Below are 25904 nucleotides of genomic sequence, written 5' to 3'. Positions count from 1 at the left end.
GGGGTCCTGGGATCGAGTCCCACATCGGGCTCCCTGCATGAAGCCTGCTTCTCCCTCTGTCTGTGTCTCTGCCTCTCTCTCTCTCTGTCTCTTGTGAATAAGTAAATAAAATCTTAAAAAAAAAGAAAGAAGAAAGAGAAAAAGAAAGAAAGAAAGAAAGAAAGAAAGAAAGAAAGAAGAAAGAAAAAAAGAAAAAAAAGAAAGGAAAGAAAGAGAAAGAAGAAAGAGAAAGAAAGAAAAAGAAAAAGAAAGAAAGAAGAAAAGAAAGAAAGAAAGAAAGAAAGAAAAGAAAGAAAAAGAAGGAAGAAAGAAAGAAGAAAGAAAGAAAGAAGAAAGAAAGAAAGAAAGAAAGAAAGAAAAGAAAGAAAGAAAGAAAGAAAGAAAGAAAGAAAAAGTAGAAACTTTTAATTGTACACTGTGATGATTTGACATCCGTAGACATTGTGGAGGAATTCCCCCCATCTAATTAACACATCCATCACCTCATATATTGATCTGTGTGTGTCTTAATTTCTATTTTTATTGCCTGTGATGCTGCTGGCTCTTCAGTCCCATGCAGTGGCTTTTTTTGTCTGAAATAGCTGATGGTGTTGCACAACTGCAAACATTTGTAGTGATAACATCAGCTATCTGGAGAAGTCCATGGCCATTCTGGCTTCCTCCTCTGCTGTACCCACCCTCTGCAACCACAAAAAAGCTTTGTTTCATCATTCTCTCTCATGAAGACACCTAGTCTGAGGACAAGAACACCCCCAAATGCCAGGCTACTTGGCATCCCAGAAATGCATCTCTTGGAGTTTTGCTTTTTATAGTGGAGGAAAGCAGGGAGAGTAATGCCCAGATGGAGTCACAGTTGTAACCTCAAGGCAATGAGGGTAGTGAACACAGGACATATTTTTAAAAATATTTAGAGGTAGAGGGGCACCTGGCTGGATCAGTCAGTAGAGCATGCAACTCTTGATCTCCGGGTTGAGTTTGAGTCCCATGTTGGGTTGTAGAGATGACTTTAAAAATAAAAAAATTGGGATGCCTGGGTGGCTCAGCAGTTGAGCATCTGCCTTTGGCTCAGGGCATGATCTCAGAGACCCGGGTTGGAGTCCCACAGCTGGCTTCCTACATGGAGCCTGCTTCTCCCTCTGTCTCTGTCTCTGCCTCTCTCTTTGTGTCTCTCATGAATAAATAAATAAAATCTTTAAAATAAATGGATAAATAATTTTTTAATTTAAAAAAATTTAAAATTTAGAGGTAGAGCTAATGATAATTGGTGATTAATTGAACATAGAGGGCAAGGAAAAGAGGGTTAGGATTATACTGAGATGTGTCAGGGGACTTTAGGGCCTCCCCCAGATTGAGTGATTTGCTAGAAAGACTTGCAAAGGTCATCACCTGGTCATTTCCATGGCTGAGAGCAAAAGGATATACAGCAAAATTAGCAAAGGGAAAGAGAAATGGAGTAAAGATGGTGGAAACCAGATGCAAGCTTCCAAGAGTCTTCTTTCAGCAGATTTGCACAGGATGAGCTCAAATTCCTTCTGCAACGAGATGTGGCAACATTGACAACTGTAGGCTTTTTTTTTTAAAGATTTATTTATTCATTTATTTATGATAGACATAGAGAGAGAGAGAGAGAGAGAGAGACACAGGAGGAGGGAGAAGCAGGCTCCAGGCCAGGAGCCCGACGTGGGACTCGATCCCAGGACTCCAGGATTGCGCCCTGGGCCAAAGGCAGGCGCTAAACTGCTGAGCCACCCAGGGGTCCCCTCATCCAGGCTTTGAAGTGGGAGCTGGTCAGATAGGTACCCTCTGCCTAATGTTTACCAAAATGCCAGACTTTTAGAAGGAAATGAGACATTCAGCATAAACCACATCGTTGTATACAAATAGTTTAGGCACAGTGAGCCCTTGTCATTTAGGGAAGGCTTCAGATCAGTGTAGAGAATGGTTTAGTAGCCAAGTCCTCAGATGCCAGCCAATGATCAATCTCAGAAACAAAACTTTTTAATGTCAGCAGTCTCAGGTCTCCTATGTTAATTCTTTTCCACAACCAAGGTTTACATGGTGGATAGTGACAATAATTGTGTTAGAAAGAGGGAAGCGGAATTGGGGTGGGGACAGGGAGAGAGCATTTGAACAGGTTCAGTCTAAATAATGTGTGAACTAGACTCCAGGAGGCAGTTGGAAGCAGCAGCTTGATGTTTAGGACAAGACTGTTATTACCGTTTCAGGCATCATATGTATAGAAGTGATGGTGAAAAAAAAAAAAATGAAAAAAAAAAAAAAAAAAAAAAAAAGAAGTGATGGTGAAAGTCATAGGATGAATGACGTCCCCAGGAAGACTCTGGCGAGAGGGGAAAAAACTGAGACACGATTTTGAAGGACAAAGTGAATTCAGCCAAAGAGACAAGATGAAATGGACAGGAGCAGGAGTGAAACACACATCAAGGGAGGAGGAAGTCAAGGGAGGCAAGGGGGGTGGGCAACAAACCCCATGAAGTGTGACCAAGTAGCAAGGGCTGACAAATTCCAGACTACTTTTGCTTCACAGCTTTGCCCTTGGTGAGCTTGTTGAGTCATCAAAGAGCTCTAGCCCTGAGTTGGAAAGTATAAGGAATCTGACTGGTCAGGACCTGGAGCTAATGTTAAAATAAATGGTCGTCTGGAAATGATTCTAGTTGTGATTAGTAGAATTGTATTTGTGAAGCGGATCCTAACACTTTCTGGGAACTGCTGGCATCTATCAGGAAGCATTGCCTCTGCTTTGTCACCGAGAAAGAAAGTACAGGCATACTCAGAGATTAGGTCCAGTTCCAGACGGCGGCAATAAAGTGAATATCACAATAAAGTCAGTCACACGGATTTTTCTGTTTCCCAATGCATATAAAAGCTATGTTTACACTATATGGTGGTCTATGAAGTGTGCGATAGCATTACATCTTAAAAAACAATGTACATGTCTTAATTAAAAAACACTTTGTTGGGGATCCCTGGGTGGCTCAGCGGTTTGGCGCCTGCCTTTGGCCCAGGGCGCGATCCTGGAGACCCGGGATCGAATCCCACATCGGGCTCCCGGTGCATGGAGCCTGCTTCTCCCTCTGCCTGTGTCTCTGCCTCTCTCTCTCTCTCTCTCTGTGACTATCATAAATAAATTAAAAAAAAAAAAAAACACTTTGTTGGGGATCCCTGGGTGGCTCAGCGGTTTGGCGCTGCCTTCCGCCCAGGGCGTGATCCTGGAGACCTGGGATCGAGTCCCACGTCAGGCTCCCTGCATGGAGCCTGCTTCTCCCTCTGCCTGTGTCTCTGCCTCTCTCTCTCTCTCTCTCTGTGTCTCTCATGAATAAATAAATAAAATCTTTAAAAAAAAAAACCCACAACTTTGTCGCTAACCATAAAAAAGGCTAACCATCCTCTGAGCTTTCAGCAAGTCATAATCTTTTTGCTGGGGAGGGTCTTGCCTCCATGTTCTTGTCGGCTGATTCATGTGGTGGTTGCTGAAGGTTGGGGTGTCTGTGGCAATATCTTAAAGTAAGACAACAATGAAGTTTGCTGCACTGAATGACTCTTTCTTTCACAAATGATTTCTCTATAGCATGCAGTGCTGTTTGACCACATTTTGCCCACAGAACTTCTTTCAAAATTAGAGTCGATCCTCTCAAGCCCTGCTGCTGCTCGATCAACTACATTTATGTAACATCCTAAATACTTTCTTGTCATTTCAACAATCTCCACAGCATCTTCACCAGGAGTAGATTCCTTCTCAAGAAACCACATTGTGTTCATCCATAAAAAGGAACTCCTCATCCGGTCAAGTTTTATCATGAACTTGCAGCCATTCAGTCACATCCTCAGGCTCCTCTCCTAATTCTAGTTCTCTTGCTTTTTCCACCACATCTGCAGGGACTTCCTCCACTGAAGTCTGGACCCCTCCAAGTCATCCATCACTTTGGAATCAACTTCTTCCAGAAGCCTGTTACTGTTAATATTTTGACCCCATCCCAAGAATCTTAAATGTTCTTAATGGCATTTATAGTTGTGAATTCTTTCCAGAGGTTTTTCAATATACTTTGCCCAGCTCCATCTGAGGAATCACTATCTATGGCAGCTATGAAATGTATTTCTTAAATAATAGGACTTAAAAGTCATAGTTGCTCCTTGATCCCTGGGCTGCAGAATGGATGTTGTGTTAGTAGACATGAAAATCACATTCATCTTATTACTGAACCGATGTACATCCCCTCCTTGGTGAGTTAGCTCCCTCACTAAGTCATCTTTATTTGTACAATCAAGGAAATCATGTGGGATGACCCTCCAAACAGGGGTGAGCGGGCCCATTCTATGAGGGCTCAGGAGAAACATTCAGAGGAGATTTTAACATTATAATAAGATGACAGAGCTGAGGTAGCTTTGCAGGCACTTTCTGATTCATCTGAGCAGGGATAGTCCTGGGATCTACTCAAATGTTTCTTTTCCTGTTCCAGCAATTTGTTGGCTAGTTTCTAAAAGATGAAATTGATAGTTAGAAGCTTTTAGGAGTTTCCTGAGTTCAGGGCCTCAGAGGTCATGTCAGTGACAAACTCATAGTCCATCAGAGCTCTTGGGTTATCAGGTGCATTGTCAACGAGCAGTAATATTTTGAAAGGAATCTTTTCTTCTCAGCAGTAGGTCTCAACAGTGGCTTTAAAATATCCAGTAAACCATGTCCTAAACACATGTGCTATCATCCCAGGCTTTGTTGTTCCATTTATAGAGCACAGAGTGGATTTAGTATAATTCTTAGGGGCCCTAGGATTTTCAGATGGCAAAGGAGCAGTGGCTTCAACCTAAAATCACCAGCTGCATTAGCCCCTAACAAGAGAGCCAGCCTGTCCTCTGGAGCTTTGAAGCCAGGCATTGACTTCTCTCTAGCTGTGAAAGTCTAGATGGCATTTTCTTCCAACAGAAGGCTGTTTCGTCTATATTGAAAATCTGTTGTTTAGTGTAGCCACCTTTATTAATGATTTTACCTACATCTTCTGGATCACTGGCTGCAGCTTCTCTGTCAGCACTTGCTGCTTCATTTTGCACTTTGATGTTATGGAGACGGCTTCTTTCCTTAAACCTCATGAACCACCCTCTGCCAGCTTCAGACTTTTCTCCTGCAGCTTCCTCACCTCTCTCAGCCTTCACAGAATTGAAGAGAGCCAGGGCCTTGCTCTGGATTAGACTTCAGCTTAAGGGATGTTGTGGCTGATTTGATCATCTGTCTAGACCACTCAGACTTTCTCTGTCTCAGCAATAGGCTGTTTCACTTTCTTATCATTCATGTGTTCAGTAGGTTAGCACTTTTAATTTCCTTCAAAAACTTTTCCTTTGCATTTACAACTTGGCTAACTGGCACAAGAGGCCTCACTTTCAGCCTGTCTCAGTTTTTAACATCCTTTCCTCACTGAGTGTAATCATTTCTAGCTAATCATTTCTAGTTTAAAGTGACAGATGTGTGACATTTTCTTTCACTTGACCACTAAGAGGCAACTATAGGATTATTGATTGGCCTAATTTCAATATTGTGTCTCAGCAGCAAGGTGGGATGAGAGAATGGTGGGTGTGTAGGTGTGTGTCAGAACACACAAGACATCCATCAGGTAGGTTCACTGTCCCATATGAGAACAGTCCCTGGTGCCCCCACACAAGTGACAAAGATCACTGACTGCAGATCACCATAACAAACAGAATAATAGGTGGGGGGGATCCCTAGGTGGCTCAGCGGTTTAACACCTGCTTTCAGCCCAGGGCATGATCCTGGGGTCCCGGGATTGAGTCCCGCATCGGGCTCCCTGTATGGAGCCTGCTTCTCCCTCTGCCTGTGTCTCTGCCTCTCTCTCCCTCTGTGTCTCCCATGAATAAATAAATAAAATCTTTAAAAAAAGAACCAAACAAACAGAATAATAATGAAAATGTTTGAAATAATGCAAGCATTACAAAATTGTGGCACAGAAACAGAAAGTGAGCAAATGCTGTTGGAAAAATTGTGCCAATAGACTTGCTTGATGCAGGGTTGCCACAGACCTTCAATTTGTAAAAAACAAAATACAGAAAAAAGTAGTATCTGCAAAGCACAATTAAATGTGGGTGTTCCTGCACTTTGTGTCATGCTATAGAGATGCAAGATCTGTGAGGTGCAGTGCCAATGGGCCTCTGAGTTAATGTTTGTGAACTTCCTGGAAAAATAAGAGAAACTACATTTGTCTCTGCTGGTCAGTTGGTTTGGTGAGTGTTATTTCACTGTGACAAGATGCTAAAAACCATGCATTAGAATCAGGTGGTTCTCCACTGTGAACAGAGCTAATAATATCAGGATTTCTCATTCCATTGTCCAGCATCATCTCAGGCTCTTGTATTTACCTATGCTTCAAAGTACGGAGAACAACAGGCAAAAAACAAGTTATATGCTCTCTAGAAAAAATCAGAATAGTTTATTTCACATTTCACTGGCTGATAGCTCAGCTTGTATCTTTAGTCTGCTAACCATACCAAACAGTGAGATAAACCACGACAAGGAGAAGTGTTTCTCCAGACTCTTCAACTATACTCACCCCTCAGAGACATCACTGATGCATTCGTGGATCTAGAAAGTCTTAGAATCTTTTCCTGGTGCCCTCACCCTTATTTTTAGCAATACTTCAAGATGACTTTAAAATGTGAGTGAAGTCATATTTTACCAATTAAAGGAAGCTAATTAAAGATCTTCAGTTCTTAGATGCCTTGTCAGATTCATCTCCATGAACAGAAAGAGTTCCTCCTCCCCACTCTGGTGTCTTCTGTTTTCCCTTCACTAGGATTTCACGCTCTGATTTTTAACAAAGGAAATGCTGCTATTGCTCACACTTCCCTTAGTTGAACTTTTAAGAATAGCCATACAAAGAAAGTTTTCAGTTTATAGGAGTTGGACTCTCTATTTTAGGCAAAATTAGACCCAATACACCTCAAGCAAAGGAAATTGTGTCCTGTGACTGAGTCCTACAGAGAAGGGAATGCCTGTGTGAGGCACTGACAGCCAAGTTTCAAGTTATTCCCACATTGATAGCATCCTCTCCAAGTTGAAGTCACACGCAACCCACGGCTAGATTGATCAGCAACTCAACCATCCTTACTAGGGGGAATGTTTTACCATAAGTCTGACCCACAATCTCCCCTTTCTGAGTCAGCCATAACCACTGGCACCAAAGTCATGAGTTATAGCTGTCAGCTGTTTTAAATAAGGATGTCTATAAAATTTGGCTTGCTTAAGTATGGAGTTTTGAAAGTCTATTGCAGAATCCAAAAGAACTGAGTGCACATTTCAAACAGAAGATAAATTCATAGCAAGTTTATTTATAACAGCTTAAACTTGAAACAACCCAAATGTCTGCCATGGTATTTTTAATACCATGGAATACTATTCAGCAATAAAAAGGGTGAATTAGTGCTCTGAGCAATATGGATGAGTCTCATACCCACACATCTGACAATGTCAAGTGAAAGAAACCAGACACAGAGGGTATGACTCCATTTACATAAAGTTCAAGAACTGGCAAAACCAATTGATAGTGAGAGATGTCAGAATTGTGGCTACCTCATGGTTGGAGGAGGGGGATGATATGGACTGGGATAAGGCCCAAGGATAGCTTTGCACTGCTAAAAATTTTCCAGAGCCTTCCCTTGGGTGGTAGCTACATGCATCTGGGGCAACCAGCCCCCAAGAAGACCTCCTATGCTCTCCTCCTCTCGTATTCTTGTGCTTATGTAGTTCTCCTCCTGCACTATATAAGGACTGGTCTGTGTGATCAGTAGAACATGGCAAAGCATAGCCTGATGTTTCTTTTAGCACTAGTTCTAGCCACTGGTCCTGGACCCCCCCCTTTTTTTTTCAGGCAGTCCATCAGTAAAACTTACAATGTCTGTGAATGCTATAGGGCGTTCTATGACATTAGCAGCAAAAACAGGCACTTCTCCAGTAGGCCCAGCGGACACAGTGCCTAGAGCCCCTGATACATACATTTAAGTTCACATTAAATGTTTTAATTTATATTTCTTTTAAAATTAGAAGAAATATAAGAATGTAATAATAATGAATATGTAATAATGAAGCCAGCCTGTATTACATTTGTCTTTCTGCCAATGCAGTTGTAAAATGTTACTTTTAAGTGGTTGTTGTGGAAGGAGGAAGTGACACCCAAAAGCAAAGGTGCGTAGGCCCACAAAAGTCATAATGCAGCCCTGAGCAAAAGGAAGGATGCTATAGGCTGAATTGTGCCTCTCCAGATCCATCCATTGAAGCCCTAATCCCCAGTGTAACCACATTTAGAGACAGGGCTTTTAGAAGGTCATTAGGCTAAACGGGGTCATAGGGTGTGGCTTTAATCCAAAAGGATTGATGCCTTTATACAAAGAGGAAGAGAGAGATTTCTCTCTCTCCAGACACACGTACCAAGGAAAGACCCATATGAGCACTTTGTCAGAAGGCCGCTGTCTACAAGCCGAGAGGTCCCATCAGAAACCTAACTGGCCAGCACCTTGAACTTCTACTTCTCAGTCTCCAAAACTGTGAGCTATAAATTCCTGTTGTTTAAGCCACCCAGTCTATAGCATTTTGTTCTGGCAGCCTGAGCTAATACAAAGGGAAAAGTGAAAAAAGTAAGCAAAGAAAGACTGGATCCATCAGCAATCGGCTCAGACATCACCAGGTGAAGTCAGTTGCATCCTTGTACCCCAAATGCTCAGCTCTGTCTTCATTTCCTATTATTGGACTTCAGCCTTTAAATTCGAAACCAGGCAAGTTCACAATCTGTGCCATTGTTAGTCATTCTTATTCTTTGCCCACTTGTATCACAGCCTACTTTGAAGTTTCCAAGCCAGCAGGAAAAAAAAAAGTTTCTATACTGGAAGGATTCAAAGGTATTTTGGTGTAATAAAATTTTATTAACATGAATATACTGCTCAAAATGCATCTCGAGTCTAGAAGATGAGGTACAGTCAATGCTTAGTCAATGAGGTAACCCACAAGAGGTTAAAGAACATGTTTTATGGAGGATAGTGTGATCATCTGGGCTGAATACACTAAGAGGTCAAGTGAGATGACAGCAAAGGGGTTATCATTAATTAGATTTGGCAACACAAAAACCAACGATAACTTTAACAAGAGCAGGTATCCCTGTAATTATCTAGGCTTTGTGGGGTGGAGGGGAACTGGATCCTTACATCACTCCTTGCACCAAAATAATTCCAGATCATGATTTCCTTGGAATCATTAAAACTCTAGAGGAAAATGTGGAATAATTTTTTATGATCCTACAAACTAGTAAATTAGTAAAAGTACCTGCCACATATATGCTAGACAAATAGGTTAATTTTCTTAATAAATAGAGAGCTTTTGGATGTCTGGGTGGCTCAGCGGTTGAGCATCTGCCTTTGGTTCGGGTGGTGATCGCAGGGTCCCTTGATGGAATCCCATATCGTGCTCCCCTCAGGGAGCCTGCTTCTCCCTCTACCTGTATCTCTGCCTCTCTCCCTCTGTGTTTCTCATGAATAAATAATAAAATCTTTTTTAAAAAAATAGAGAGCTTTTACAAGTCAGAATGAAAAAGGAAATAAAAAATAAACACAGAAAAAAGAAATAAATCATTATAAATATAAGAAGATTCTTAATCTCACTTATAATTAATATCTTTTATAATCTCTCTTATAATTAATAAAATACAAATCCAAGCATCACAATTTTTAAAAATAAGAAATAAAATGAGTACATGTGCCTGGGTGGCTCAGTTAGTTAAGCATCTTCCTTCCACTCAGGTAATGATCTCCAGAAATTGGGATAAAGCCCCACATTGGGCTCCCTGCTCAGTGAGGAGTCTCTCTCTCTCCCTCTACCCCTCCCCCTTCACTCATGCACTCTCTCTTTATCTCTTTCTCTGTCTCAAATAAATAAAGCCTTTAAAAAAAATAAAGCCTTTTTAAAAAGAAATGAAATTAGTAAAATCACAGATGCCATTTTTCACCTATAAGAATGGCAAAGTAAAGTATTGCTAAGGAGGTGGGAATCAGGCACTTCCATAGGTTGCTAGCAAAAGGAGTAAATTGCAATCTCTTTTGAGGGCAATTTAGCCAGAATGAAAATTAAAATGTACATTTCCTTTGAGCCAATGATGTTTCTCCAACAGTTCTATATGTACATAATTGCAAGGACTGAGGCACAAGGATGTTCATTGCATTATTGCAGTAGTATTATTGCAGTAACCAAAGTGATCAACCAAATGTCCAAAAGGATATTGATTATGTAATGAATCAAAACTATTAAATATGAGTATTTAAAAAAATAAAAATAAATAAATATGAGTATTTCTAGACTTCCTCTTCCAACTGTTAGGTAAAGAGAATTTTGTTTTGGGTCAACTTTCCCATCTCCCTCCCTATAGTAAATATTCAATAGCTTTTAGACTTTTGTGATACAGTATCATGAGTAAAGCAGAGGACATAGAAAAATTCAATGCCTTGTGGAATCCAGACAAGCTTAGGAATGTGAAGAACCATATGGAAGAAAAAGTAGATTTTTGCACTATTACTGGAACTATACAAACCCTTATTCATATATACCAGAAATGTAATTTGAGACTTGAGTTATTTTGAAATATTGCTGGTTGATGAACTATATTTTACTAACTTACATATTACTCTGAGACTGGCCTCCATCACTCTGGCTTCAGAAATGTTATATATACATAATGAAATCCTACAGAGCTAGTAAAAGTAGTGAGGTGGAAAAGCATATTGCTAAATAGAAAAAATAAAAAAAGCAAGCTTCAAACTGTGTACAGTATGTCCTACTTATTTTAAAACTCCATGTATTATATTCATATATGCTTTCAAATGCAGTCTTCCAAAGATGTTTCTGCATATTTATAAAGATGTGTGTCTAATATTTCCCTCTTATTTTCTCCTTTATTTTATTTTTTTTTATTTTCTCCTTTATTATTATGCAGTCAATGTTCAATGGTTTATAATGATGGTGGTATTAAACATCACCTAAACAAACAAAAAGTCTCTCTTGGGATCTCAACCATGTTAAAACATTTTTTTTTTTTGAGATTTTGTTTATTTATTCATGAGAGACACAGAGAGAGAAGCAGAGACACAGGCAGAGGGAGGAGCAGGCTCCTTGCAATGAGCCTGATGTGGGACTCCATCCCAGGACTCTGGTATCACATCCTGAGCTGAAGGCAGATGCTCAACCGCTGAGGCACCCAGGAGTCCCAAAACAATTTTCTGTTTCTTTTAAGATTTTATTTATTCATTCATGAGAGTCACAGAGAGAGAGAGGCAGAGACATAGGCAGAGGGAGAAGCAGGCTCCCTGTGGGGAGCCTAATGTGGGATTCAATCCCATAACCCTGGGATCACCACCTGAGCCAAAGTCAGACCTTCAACCACTGAGCCACCAGGTGCCCAAAACAATTTTCATAGAAAAAATACACCACAGTGTGGCTGATTACCCATGATGGAATTTTTTTTAAAGATTATTTATTTATTTATTTATTTATTTATTTATTCAGAGAGAGAGAGACAGAGACACAGGCAGAGGGACAAGCAGGCTCCATGCAGGGAGCCCGATGTGGGACTCCATCCTGGGTCTCCAGGATCACAGGCCACGCCATGATGGAATTATAAATGATTTTTTTTCTGTCCCTAAACTTTTGTGTATTTTCAAAGTTTCTACTATCAGCATAAATTACTTTGTTATCAGCAAAACCCCCCACATTTCTCTTAGAAATATGACAGTTTATTTTTAAAATATTTCCCAGGCCTTTGGGTATTGTTGAAGTCGTTCAAAAAAAAAAAAAAAAAAAAACCAGAAAAAAAAGGCCACATGTCTTTTTGTTATTATTTTCGTGAATAGTGGACATCATTTGTGGGACACCAAAATTTCTGCCCATCCCAGAAATGTCTCATATTTACTTTACTCAAGTTAATTATTTAATAAAGGCTCTTTTTTTTCTTTTTTCCATTAGGACTTTGCTAAAATTAGAAAGGTAACTAATCAGTTTAGAATTTGAGTGTGCATTGGAACCACTTGAAGGGCTTATTAAAACCCAAAGAGCTGGCTCATCCGAGTTTCTCATTAGGTGGGTCTAGGATGGAATCTCCAATTTGCAGTTCTAACAAACTCCCTGTGATGCCCAATACTGCTGGTTCAGTGACAAAGGTTTGAGTCCCTGCAGAACTAAGGAACTAACGCACACTCAAATGAATCTCAAATCAATCACCAGGGGTGGGAGATCTCGCACACAGCAGGCCCTCATGTAAGATCTAGGACTGAAGGTCTGGAGGAAATCCCTATAGCTTCAACGCCCAGTCGGCCAGATGGACATCCCAGGGCTGAGGGAGTGGGCAGGCAAGACTGTAACCAAAGCAGACCTTTGTAAGCGGCGCTAGGAATATCACCCGCATCGTGGTCCTGCCTAGGACTGGGTTTGATCATTGCTACAGATAGATATTTGGTCTTTTCATTGTAAATTGGCTTCCACATTGGGAAAAGAGATCCTTACTGACTTTTTTCTTGACTTAAAATGATAGTGACTGATGCTTTCGAGCGGTTTCAATAACTGAAATCTCAGAGGAAATGTTAACTAGAAATGCATATAATAAAAATAATTGCAAGAGCAAAAAAAAGGTAACAAGTGTAAGGCTCAAAATGAAGACGCTTCTTTTTCTTTGTTATACCTGACTTCACCTAGGAATTAAAAATGGATTCTGGTCCCACTTCTGGGTCAGCCTTGCGGGAGGCGGGGAGGCGGGGAGGGGGGCTGGAGGGCTGGAGGGCTGGAGGGCTGGAGGGCTGGAGGGGAGGTCCTCTCCCGCGAACCGGTCCAAAGCCACGCTCCGCGCAGCTCAGCCAGCAGGTGGCGTAGTTCTAGCCCTTTTCGGGACGTGGGCTGAGCGGCCGCCCAGCGGAGATTGGTTGGCTCGGGAGCATCTAACACAGCCGCGCTCCGCCCCTCGCGCTGCCGCATCACAACACGGTCAGGCCACCGCGCGGCACCGCCCCCGGCGTGGCTGAAGCCCGGGCACGGATTTTTTTTTTTTTTTTGCTGGCTGAGTCTGGTGCGGAGAATTTGTTCCAGTGTGCTCATGGGGGCCGAAATACACATTCCGCTGAGCAGTGGGATCGAAATTGGGAAAAGTCTCCAAACGCTCCCATTTGCTAAAACCGCCGTCCCCAACCAAGAAAACAGAAAGGGGGGGGGGGGGTAAGAGATAAAACATCGAAACCACACAACTCCAAAAATATCCTCCTTGGCCGGATCCCAGATGTTCGGCTGCCCGGGTCTGGGATCCCTAAGCCACGTCGCACCCCCAGGGCTGCAGGAGCCCGAAAAGCACGGCGGGGACCGCGGAGGACCCCCGGCCCAGACCGCGCTGGCCAGGCCGGCCCCGCCCCCTCCCCGGCAGGCCCCGCCCCCTCCCCGGCAGGCCCCGCCCCCTCCCCGGCAGGCCCCGCCCCAGAACGGGTGCCGGGCGGCCCGGCAGAGGCCCCGCCCAGAAAGGGGCGGAGCCGACGCCGCCTTCCTCTTTCCTGACCTGCGCGGGCCGCCGGCCGCCGGCGTCTGTGCCCTCCCTCGGTGGGCCCGGGATCCTGAGCCACGCCGCGGCGCCGACGCGGAACGAGCCGAGCCGAGCCGAGCCGAGCCGAGCCCCGCCGCTGTCCGCTGTCCGCTGTCCGCTGTCGGCTGTCCGCAGTCCGGCTCCGCCGCAGCATGACCGCCCGCCGCCCAGCCGTCGGCCTCCTCCTGCTGCTGCTCTGCCCCGCGCAGGTGAGCGGGCGCCCGCGACCCGTGGGGGCTGCGGGGGGCGCCCGGCGGGGCCGCGGGGCGGGGCGGGCGCGGGTCCAGCCGGTCCTGGGGAAGTTGGTCCCGCGGTGGAGCCCCTGGCGCCCCCCCAGCCCCGATCCGGTGGACTCTTCCCTGTCGTCTGGAAGAGGTGGCAACTGGGAGCAGCTTGTTTGACCTCCTCTGAGCTCCTTTCAGCTGTGGTCACCTAATTTCTGGGTTTAGGATGTGGAATCAGAGGCAAGGACGAAAGTGGGTGGGTGGGTGGGGACTTATTTATTTAACCGGCTTTAAAAAAATCCTGCTATAGGTCTACGAACTCTATGAATTCCTTTAGGGTACTCGACCACTTTATGTCCCCTTCTCCCCTGAAGACGAGGTGGGAGGGGAGGTAAAGAAAGGAGACAAATCGTCAAACACCAGATTGAAACAGTCCTAAGTGACTAAGCTTGGTCTTCTCGGGAGTGCAAGTTAACTTATTCTTAACTCTCTTTTACATCTTTAGAAACTGAGGCCCAGCAGAGGATGGTTGAGTTTCCCCTTGTCACCATATGAGGTAGCTACAGAATGGGGCCTGGAACTCAGTGGCCTCACTCCCTGGATTAGTTTTTCCTAGGACATGAATGCCTCACTGCTATTTATTATTGTTGTTGTTGTTATTACATAAGTTTCAGGTGCACAGCTTTATAATTTAACATCTGTTTACACTGCAGAGTGATCACCACGAGTCTGTTACTCATCACCATACAGTTGACCCTTCACCCATTTTCCCCAATCCCCAACCTCCTTCGCCTCTGGTAACAGCTAGTCTGTTATCTGTATCTGTGAGTTTGGTTTGGTTTGGTTTGCTTTGGTTTGGCTTGGCTTGGTTTGTTAGATTCCATGTATCAGTGAAGTCACTGGGTATTTGTCTTTCTCCATCTGACGTATTTTGCTTAGCATGATCTCCTCAAGGTCCATCCATGTGGCAAATGGCAGGATTTCATTCTTTTTTATGGCTGAGTAGTATTCCATTACATATCATATCTTATTCATCTGTCAGTGGACATCTAGGTTGTTTACATATTTTGATTGTTGTGAATAATGCTGTTGTGAATGTAGGGGGTGCATGTATCTTTTCGCATTGGTGTTTTCATTTTCTTCGGGTAAATAATCAGAGGTAGAATGGCTGGGTCATATGGTATTTCTGTTCTTCTTTTTTTTTTATATATATTTTATTTATTTATTCATGAGAGAGAGAGAGAGAGAGGCAGGGACACAGGCAGAGGGAGAAGCAGGCTCCATGCAGGGAGACTGATGTGGGACTGGATCCCGGGACTCCAGGATCATGCCCTGTGCTGATGGCGGTGCTAAACCACTGAGCCACCTAGGCTACCCCGGTATTTCTATTCTTAATTCTTTGAGGAACCACATAGTGTTTTCCACAATGGTTGTAGCAATTTACAATCCCACCAACAGCGTACAAGGGTTTCCCTTTCTCCACATCCTCACCAACACTTGTCATTTCTTGTCTCTTTGATAACATCCATTGTAACAGGTGAGGTGATACCTCGTTGTGATTTTTATTTGCATTTCCCTAATAGTGATCTTGAGTGTCTTTTCATGTGGCTGTTGTATGTCTTATGTGCCACCTGTATGTCTTTGCGGAAATGTCTGTTCAGATCGTCTGCCCATTTTTTAATTGGGTTTTTGTTGGTGTTGAGTTGTAGGAGTTCTTTCTATATCTTGAATATTAACTCTTTATCAGGTATATGGCTTGCAAATATGTTCTCCCATTCAGTAGGTTGCCTTTTCATTTTGTTGATAGTTTCCTTTGCTGTGCAGATACTTTTTGGTTTGGTGTAGTCCCTCCTCTTTATTTTTTTTTAAAATATTTTATTTATTTATTCATAGAGACGCAGAGATAGAGAGAGAGGCAGAGACACAGGCAGAGGGAGAAGCAGGCACCATGCAGAGAGAGCCTGACGTGGGACTCGATCCAGGGTCTCCAGGATCACGCCCCGGGCTGCAGGCGGCACTAAACCGCTGCGCCACCGGGGCTGCCCTAGTCCCTCCTCTTTAGCTTTCTTTTTGTCTCTCTTGTTTTTGGAGTCAGATCCCCAAAGACATCACTAAGACTGATGTCCAGCAGATTACCGCCTATGTTTTCGTCTAGGAATTTTATGGTTTCCAGTCTTCCATTCAAGTCTTTAATCCATTTTGAGATCATTTTTGTGAATTGTGTAAGATAGTGGTCCAGTTTCATACTTTTGTATGTGGTTGTCCAGTTTTCCCAACACCAAGTTATTGACAAGACTATCCTTTCTCTATTGTACATGCTTGGCTCATTTGTTGTAGATTAATTGTCCTTACCTGTGTGGGTTCATTTCTGGGCTCTCAGTTCTGTTCCATTGATCTTTGTGTCTTATACCAATACCGTGCTATTTTGATTACTATAGATTTGTAACATAGTATGAAATGAGGGAGTGTGAGATCTCCAGCGTTGTTCTTTAAGATTGCTTTGGCTTTTCAGTATCTTTTCTGGCTCCATATAAATTTTACAATTATTTGTTCCTGTTCTGTAAAGGACAGGAATGCCAATGGAATTTTGATAGGTATTTCATTGAATCTGTAGATTGCTTTCAGTAGTATAGATATTTTAATAATATTCTTCCAATTCATGAGCACAGATTATTTTTCCATTCCTTTGTGTCTTCTTCAGCTTCTTTCATCAGTGTCTTATTTTTTTTTTAAAGATTTTATTTTATGATTTATTCATGAGAGACACAGAGAGAGACCGAGAGAGAGAGAGAGAGAGAGAGAGAGGCAGAGACACAGGCAGAGGGAGAAGCAGGCTCCATGCAGGGAGCCTGATGCGGGACCCGATCCCGGGTCTCCAGGATCACGCCCTGGGCCCAAGGCAAACGCCAAACCGCTGAGCCACCCAGGGATCCCCTCATCAGTGTCTTATGATTTCCACCTCCTTCGTTAAATTTATTCCTAGATATTTTATTCTTTTTGAGGTAATTGTAAATGGTATTGTTTTCTTCATTTCTCTTTATGATGTTTCATTGTTAGTGTATAGACATGCCACAGATTTCTCCGTACTGATTTTATATCCTACAATTTACTGAATTCATGTATCATGTCATCTGCAAATAGTGGGAGTTTTACTTTTTCCTTTCTGATTTGGATGCCTTTTATTTATTTTATCTAATTGCCATGACTAGGACTTCCAATGTTATGTTGAGCAAAAGTGACAAGAATAGGCATCCTGTTCTTACTTACCTATCATCTTGTTGATGTGATATATCACACTAATAGATCTACAGATGTTGAACCATCCTTGAATCCATAGAATAAATCTCACCTAGTCATGTTTTATGATCTTTTTAAAATGTTATTGGATTTGGTGTGCTAATATTTTGTTGAGGATTTTTGCATCTGTGTTCATCAAGGATATTGGACTGTTGGTTGTTGTTTTTTTAATAGTGCCCTGGTCTGGTTTTGGTATAAGAGTAACACTGGCCTCATAAAATGTGTTTGAAAGCTTTTCCTCCTCTTCAATTTTTGGAAGACTTTGAGTGTATGTATTAAATCTTTTAATGTTTGGTGGAATTTGCCAGTGAAGCTGTCTGGTCCTGGAACGTTTGTTTTGAGATTTTTTATTTCTGTTTCATTCTCCTTACTAGTAATCAGTCCATTCAGATTTCCTATTTTTTTGTCATTCAGTCTTGTGAGACTGTGTTTCCAGGAATTTACCCATTTCTTCTAAGTTGTTCAGTTTGTTGGTTTGTAATTGTTCATAGTAGTCTCTTAACGATCCTTTATGTTTATGTGATATTAGTTGTAACTTCTCTTTTATTTCTGATTTTGAGCCCTCTCTTTTTTTTCCTAGTCACAGACTGAGGAAGGGATGGGAGAAAATATTCCATACAAATGGAAATTGAAAGAATACTGAAGTAACTATACTCATGTCAGACAAAATAGACATTAAAACAAAGACTGTAATAAAACACAAGAGCATTCATTACATAATGGTAAAGAGGTAGATCCAGCAAGAAGATGTAACATTTATAATGATAGATGCACCCAACATTGGAGCACCAAAATATATAACACAAATATTTACAGACCTAAAGGGAGAAATTGAAAGCAATAAAACAGTAGTAAGAGGTTTTAATAGCTCACTTTCATCAATGAATAGACAAAAAAGTCAACAGGGAAACATGAGTCTTAAATGACACAGTAGACCAGGTGGACTTAATGGATATAGACAGAGCACGCACCCTCTAAAAGCAGCACAATTTACTTCTCAAGTGTACATGGAATGTTCTACAGAATAAATCACACATTGGGTCACAAAACAAGCCTCAATAAATTCAAGAAGGTTGAAATCCATATCAAGCATCTTTTCCGACCACATTAGTATGGAACTAAAAATTAATTACGAAAAGAAAATAGGAAAACCCACAAAAAGGAGATTAAACAGCATGCTACTGATCAATCAGTGGGTCATTGAAGAAAATCAAAGGAGAAATTTAAAAATATCTAGAGACAAATTAAAACAGAAATATGACCTACCATGATCCGTGGAATACAGCAAAAGGGGTTTTTAGAGCAAAGTTCATAGTGATACAGGCCTACTTCAATACAGAAGAAAATTCTCAACTGCAACTTTATACCTAAAGGACCTAGGGGGGAAAGCCCCAAATTAGTAGAAAGAAGGGATTAATAAAGATCAGAGCAGAAATAAATGAATTAGAAACTAAAAAGATGAGAAAGGTTCAGTGAAATTAGGAACTGGTTCTTTGAACAGAGAAAATTCACAAACTCTCAGCTGCATTCACTGCTATTACTGCGTCGGCAGTGTTCTATTTTATTTTTAAAGATTTTGTTCATTTATTCATGAGAGACACAGAGAGGCAGAGACCTAGGCAGAGGGAGAAACAGACTCCTTGCAGGGAGCCTGATGCAGGACTGTATCCCAGGATCACAACCTGAGCAGAAGGCAGGGGTAGGGGGAGAAGGGAGAAAGTCTAAGGATATAGTGTTGATTAAACCAGATGAGGATGTTAGAGTGGAACTCTGGGAACCCTGTGCCCTTGTGCCCACTCATCTACGTATCAGTAACAAGGAGGTAGTAAATCACAGGGAAAAGCAGATTCAGGAGCTTCCCTGGATTAGGAAAAACCCCCTCCTTAAATTTCTGGGTAGTTCTCAGAAGCAGGTAGGTTTTGCTGACCCAGTAAGGGTCCAAGAACCAAGAGAAGAGCTGTGGCTCCCTCCTTTGTGTATGTGGAGGGGATCCCTAGATGTGTGGGCTTGTGGAAGAGCGTATCTCTGGTGCCTGGTTGGAGAGGAGGCAGAGAAGGGCAGGGAGGTGGTTTGGAATGGGGTCAGTGGATGGACTATCACTAGCTCTTGCTTTGGGGACGTTGCTCTCTCAAGCATTAGGGTTTTGTTTTGTTTTTTGAAGACAATAGCTTGTAGGATTATTGGGGTTATTAGGGAACATGATACATAGAGAGATCATATCACTGTAGTAAAAAACTCAAGAAACAGTAGCAATTCTGTGCCTTAAAGAAAATACGGCTATTCAGTTTTCCTGGAGTTTTAGGTCAGGATCTAGTAGGCAGGCTTCACATTGGTAAGTGACTTTAACTTACCTCTGAAATCCTTTTACCTCAAGGTAATATCAAGACGGATGGCTGAGTGCTTTTCCTCCTAGGACTTTAAGACAGGTCAGAAGTTCATCATGAGTCTCTTGCAAAATGCCTTGGAGGGTCTGTAAATCTTAACTGGAAATATTCCTTTATTTTACAAATTAGCTTCCTCTGTGGCCAGAAGCTACCAATATCCCTGAACAGACTAGGGGGGTAAGGAGAGAGGTTTGCTTTTAGAATTCTTAACCAGTGATAGCACCTTGTCTGGGTTCAGTGTGAGCACTCAGGAAGTTCTGTCACAGAATTAGCAGACATAGTTGTCCTTGGTAAGGTCTGATAGACATTTTGAGGGGATTTTTGCCTTTCTTAATTCTTAGTTTTTACAGATGATGAAATAACACTAGACTGCACGGCTTTTAAACCCTGTGGTTGGGCAGCCCGGGTAGCTCAGCAGTTTAGCGCCGCCTTTGGCCCAGGGCGTGATCCTGGAGACCCAGGATCAGGTCCTGCATCAGGCTCCCTGCATGGAGCCTGCTTCTCTCTCTGCCGCGCTCTCTCTCGCTCTCTGGGTGTCTCTCATTAATAAATAAATAAAAATCTTAAACCCTGTGGTCATCCAAATAATGTGTGTGGTTTTGAGAAATCATATATATCTCTCTCCCCTGTCTGTAATTTTTGCAAGCTTTTTCTTGAGAACTTGAAACATAGTGAGGCCTAGGTAGAAAATAAACCATTAAAATGGTTTTTCCTGAAGAGATCGACAACGGTTTAATCTTCTGACCAGAGAGCACTGAAGAAAACCCATATTCGCCCCAATTTCAGATGGTTAATCTTTCCCAGTCTCTCCTACTCCTTGATTGATGCTGGGATATCTAATTAACATAAGTAATCAAGGGAAAATGAGGTTTTTATTTTAGCGAGTGGGCAGAAAGAAAACGACTTGCTGAATAGGTCTTTGTATTGCTTCAGTGTTTGTCATGTTACCCAGAACAAAGAATCCCTCTGGTCTGAAGACAGTATGATCTCTCTTTTCCTGGGTAACCCTTCCCCACCCTCCCCTCCTCCCAAAAGGGAGTCTTTTCAGGGTGTTTTAAGGATGACACAGTATCTACTGCAGAAGCCAGGGTTAGGCCATCTCTGATCGTGGGCACCCCTTTCTGCCCTGTCACCCACAGCTCTGTCAAAGGCATAAGCTCTGCAGCCAAATAAACTACTTGCTATCAAAACTCTGCCTGTCTTCCAAGGCCCAGTTCAAATGCTACATCATCCAGGGCATTTGTTATCCTATTCCCCAACTAAAATGCCTTCTCTCTGAGGCTCTAAGTCAGTGTTTATACTGCTGCAGCAGCTTTTACCTGGGTGTGGGTCTGGGCTCTTCCTCTCACCAAGAGTGATCTTGGGTAGGCCAGTGATCCCCTGGAGCCTCTGTCTCCTCCTCTGGAAGATCAGGTTAACATCTATGCCTACTTCTCACAGTGCACATGGAAAGAGCAAAGTATTGCTTGAATTGAAGTAGCAGGTTGTAGGCTCCTTGAGGGCAAGAACTGTATTTTACCATTTCCAATAGGGCCAGGACTCTCTTTTCTGAGTCATCAGATCATTGGATCTCCATGGGTTTAGGTGTAGGGATAGGATGGAAGGATTCAGAAGCTAGTTGAAACCGGAATTGCATTGCTTTCTGGGTGATGATAATCAACTGTGGCCCAATAAATTTTTCTTTGCTTGGACTTATGCCTCTTATTTTCAGTCTTTAGAATATTCGCTTTGGCAAGAAAACTTAGGGGGGAAAAGAAAAAATCTGTTTCGCATTTGTTTTGTTTTTTACATTCCACCCAAACCTGTTTCTGGTGCAAGTGTGCCGTTGGAGGATTTGAGAGGGAAGTTTTCATGTTTGTTCTTTATCTTATTGTCCCTTAGGCCAGAGAGGAACTCAAGTTCCTGCCATTCACTAGTTTCATAAATATAAAGTGGTTGCTGTGGGCACAGTGTAGGTACAAAAATAGACCAACAGTACTACCTGTACAGAAAGCAATCCAGAAACTGTAAAGTGCTGTGTAAATGTTAGTAGTCTCTGTCCCTGACTCGTTCATAGTTGACAGGAAGAAGGGTGAATACATAAAATTACAATATAGTGCAAAATGTACTCTTAACAAAGGGAAGAACAAAACATTATGGGGAGTCAATTTTTGAGCTGATCTTTGGAGGGTGAATTAATGCTTACCAAGTAGACAAGAGGAAGCTGGAGAAAATAGGGGGGAGTTACCTGATTGTTACAAAAAACATTCAACTGTATACTTGAAAAGGGTAAATTTTATGGTATGTAAGTTATCTCAAAACTTTTTCAGAGTGATATTTTAGATTACAAGAAACTACAAAAAAAAGTTACCTAATTTGTGCATAGTACTCCATTGCTAGGACACATCTGGTCTCGTTTTAACATCACAGGACTGCTTTAAGATACATGGGATGCTGTGTTTCCTGTTTTGCAGGAAATTAAGGATACTAAGGCTCAAGTTTGTCCCAAAGTCACATAGCTGGTAAATGGCAGACTAAGGGCGTGAACCACTGTCTCCTGACTTGTGCTCTAATTTATTCAAATTTAAAATATTGCTACCAGATTCTCCATATTTAGCAAGCAAAATTGAATGAGTGTTGAGCAGCTGATCCAGAGGGCCGATAGGGCATCTCCTTCATGGCTTGTTCCTAGCTCCAGTTGGCTTCTCCAAAAGCCACTGATGAATCAGGAATCAATTTAGCCTGCTGGCCTGTCCCTTTGTTCAGTTGTCACACTGTGTGAATGTTCCATAGGAAAAGACCTGTGGACGATATATACTCCCATCTACTTCCTTGGTTTTGTTTTTAGTCTTGTGGCTTTTGGGTTATTTTTCAAACCTGTGGGTGTGAAGGCTCAGAAATGTCTAATACCAAGTAGTAGTATGATCTTAGCAAGTCAGTTAAGGAAATGGTAAGCTAGAGGGGTTATTTGTAAGGCAAAGACTAGCTGAGACTATCTAGAAATGAAGTAAATACCCACTTACAGGCATGCCTGGTGCTCCCACAAATTATCCTTTGTTATGTAGACATGATCTCCCCAGGTTAGCTGTAAAACAGAGTTCCAGAGATTTCCGTCACCAGAAGTCAGACCAGACCAGCCTCCACCCCAAAAGTCCCACCATGTTTGTTTGGTCTGCCTACCTGACTCCAAGAATGAAGCAGGCAGCTTAGTCTCTGGATAGGATTCTCTGTGTCCCTGTTCCTCCATCCCATCCTGTGTTGTCATGACTGGCCAGGCCAGCCTGTCTGCTCCCTGCAGAGGCCTCTCCCTACCCCTTACCACCTACCCGAGCTCCCTTGCTAGAGCTTGAGCTGGTGTGTCCCCAGGGTCTGCCATGAGTTCTCCCCATCCAGGACAGCGGTAGAGATGAGAGGACCCAGCCCTGCACTCCACATGCCATGGGGGTGGCCAGGGCAGTCCTGGAGCTGAGGATGGTCAGTGAGAGCTAACCTGACTTGACAGCTGCCTAGAGACATACATAAAAAGATGTAAATGGGAGTCATTATTTCCACAGGTCAACATGTGTGTGTGTAAAGAGATGTATCCTCAGAGCTCTGTGTGACGCTCTGAGGATACATCTGTACAAACTGAGCTGGAGTTTGAGCAGTACAGCAGCTAGAGAGACCAGGGATAGGATAGTGTTTAATTAACTTGGCCTTTAAAATCTTCATTCTTGTTACTGGTTTTGTCACATACTAACCCCGTGACCTCAGAGAATCTTCCCTGAGCCTTGGTTTCGTTACCTGTAAAATGCTGCCGTACTACTCCAGAGGTATCAGAGAAGTACAGGAGGCAGTAAGGAAGAAAGCACTTAACTTTGTCACCAGCATGAGGTTGACGTTCATGAAGCATTTTGTTATGAGTTAGTTAATATGTCAGATTTACTACAGGCGGCCCAGAGTGTATGATTCTGTTGCTCATGTTCCAAACTTCTCCATATGATAAGATGTGCTTTCGTAGAGTTCTCCTTTAGAGTTTATTTTAGCAGTTGCTATAGTTAATGACATATAGCAGAAGGGGCTTTGTTTTTAACTTGCTGAACTACTGTTATTACTGAAAAAAAAAAAAAAAAACTTCTCTGTCTAATCGTATACCCAATAATTAAGCTCTAGAGCATGTTGTGAAATAGCCATATGACCTGACCTTTAAAAGTGGAGACACTCTAGCCTTGTAACTAGTAAATTCTGGTGGGAAGCCAAAACAACCCATACTTCTCATTTCTGAACTTCTTACACGATCCATTTGAAGTCCTGAACTGATCGAGAGATTTGATGGTTTCTGAATGGGTGACCACTGGGTAAGGTGCTGCAGAGCCCTTCAGAGGAAATATAACAGCCGGGCTCTGCTCTTGATGACTTTGCGGGCTTACAAGGGACTGGAGACAATAGCCAGAAACTACCCTTGGAACTTCTCCCTACATATCCAACTTGCAATTCTCAGAAATTCTGCTTCATCCTAGGATGAAACCCACAGATCACGGCCTGGCCAGAGCTTGTTGTTCTGAATAAAGCTTTGTCACCCCTACACCCATCATGTACCTGTTGTCTGAGGTTGCGTTTGAACCACAACAAGCTTGTTGAGTATTTTCCACAAAGACCTTATGGTGCATAAGCCTACAATATTTAATACTTGGCGCTCCATGGAGAAGCTTATTTACACCCCGCCCCCAGGGGATACAGCTTGTGGCATGTAAGTGATAGGAACAGATAGATACTACCCCACCAGAGCTCTGGTCTCAGAACACCTGTTGACTTGAGCCACTGTGATGGATGCCTCTAAGGGCAGCCAGGTGCTGCCTGGGGCTGACCTGCCTCTGCCCTCAGGCTAGCTCACCTGATGGGGGGCAGCACCAACGCTGGAACCAGGTCAGAGGAGTCAGAATGAAGCTTTAATGGAGGTGACTGCCTTGGGGGAGGCTTTTAAGGTAGGGATGAAACCTATGGAGAAGCACTGTGGTCTGGCCTTCCAGGTCCAGATGAATATAGTGAAGGGCAGGTTCAAGTTGAGCCAGAAGCCAGTGTGTGTGTGTGTGTGTGGGGGGGGGGGGTTGGTTGTCAAGACTTACTCGTTATAAAGCTATTTGAAAGTTACTGCACTTGTAGGTGTTTGTGGGTATATGTCTCTACAGGTTACCTGCTGGGAGGAATTAAAAGCCTAGAAGATCCAGCTCTATGATGTTAACTTTGGTTAAATCTGAGAAAGAGGGTGGGGGTGGGGGAGCTTCCAGTGTTACTTCGCATACACCTGTGAGGTTTTGCAGATTTGTCATGAGTGGGTATGGAGTCCATGATTAAAGGAAATAAATCCTAGTCATTTATCTTTAATATTATAGGAATTGGTAAAATTTTAAAATGCTTCAATAAGATCGTTCTTGGGGTTATAAATAGCCCTGTGACTGGTCAGTGTCCACAAGATCTGTGAAGAGTCGCTGTCCTTTAGATTTGGATCTCTGGGACTTGAGCGGAGCTTTAACGAGACGTGTCACCTGGCGCTCAGACCCGTAGTTTTGATTCTGTTTGAACTGGCCGTCAGGCTGCTCCATTGGGTCCGAGTGTGATGGTTGACAGAGTGCTCCCTGCAGCCCTTGCCACTGGGCTTTTCTCTTACATGAAGGACATCTGGGCTCATGTCTCATGGTAAAACACACATAGTATAAAACTGGCAGCTTTTAACTGTACAGTCCCTGTGACATGAGGACCAAAGCTGTTGCTGTGCAGCCACCATCAGTCTCCAGCACTGAGCTTGTGTTGGATCAGGTGCACTTGGGGCTCTGGCTGACCTCAGACAGTGCTAGGTTTTATTTCAGTGTTGCTTCCCTAAGTGGGCATTACGCTGGTGTGAAGTCAGCAGCAGGCATGCTTGTATCCGCGTAAAGGCAGCGCCCAGCCACACCTTACTTTTAGAAAGCAGGTGCTTTGCTTAGAAAGGAGGCGAGCGCCCTGTGGGAGCTGTTGCATAGTACACTCTTGGTCTTGGTGTCAGCTTCTGCTGCCCTGACATTCCAGGGATCCTAAGGTCCATCTGTCTTTGTCCGTCAAGTCCTGAGCACCTGCTGTGCTGTTGCGATTTGGAGACTGGAAATCCAGCCGTCCCAATGCCAGCTAGGTTCTTGGTGGGATACGGAGGTGAGCGTGGCCCAGCCGAGAGTGACCCTTGGGGTGGCCTGAGGAACAAGAACCCAGGCTTCCAGACCAGCCAGGCTTCGGCTGGCATCTGGCTCTGCCACTTTAGGTGTGGCCTCAGATGAGTCACTCCACCTGGGTAATTGTCAGTTTTCTCATCTGTAGAGTGGTGTTATTCCAGTTCGGGCCTCACAGGTCTGAGGATTAAGGGATCCAGTGCCTGGATTAAGGGAGAGGTGGGAGCAACC

At 43.0% G+C, this 25904-nt stretch overlaps 1 protein-coding gene across 1 annotated transcript in view; it reads left to right on the top strand.

Moving 5' to 3' along the window:
- The first annotated feature begins 13494 nt into the window (after positions 1-13494).
- The window catches only part of NPC1 (NPC intracellular cholesterol transporter 1), a 53066-nt gene continuing 40656 nt past the window's right edge, over positions 13495-25904 (top strand). The window contains exon 1 of the mRNA XM_026006527.2: positions 13495-13819. Coding sequence (XP_025862312.1) covers positions 13763-13819 — 57 coding nt within the window. The 5' untranslated portion in view covers positions 13495-13762. The remainder of the gene's footprint in view (positions 13820-25904) is intronic.

This window comes from Vulpes vulpes, chromosome 13 (assembly GCF_048418805.1).
Source record: "Vulpes vulpes isolate BD-2025 chromosome 13, VulVul3, whole genome shotgun sequence".
Lineage (NCBI taxonomy): Eukaryota > Metazoa > Chordata > Mammalia > Carnivora > Canidae > Vulpes > Vulpes vulpes.
The sequence above is the reverse complement of the archived record's forward strand: the minus strand, read 5'-3'. Positions and strand labels throughout refer to the sequence as shown.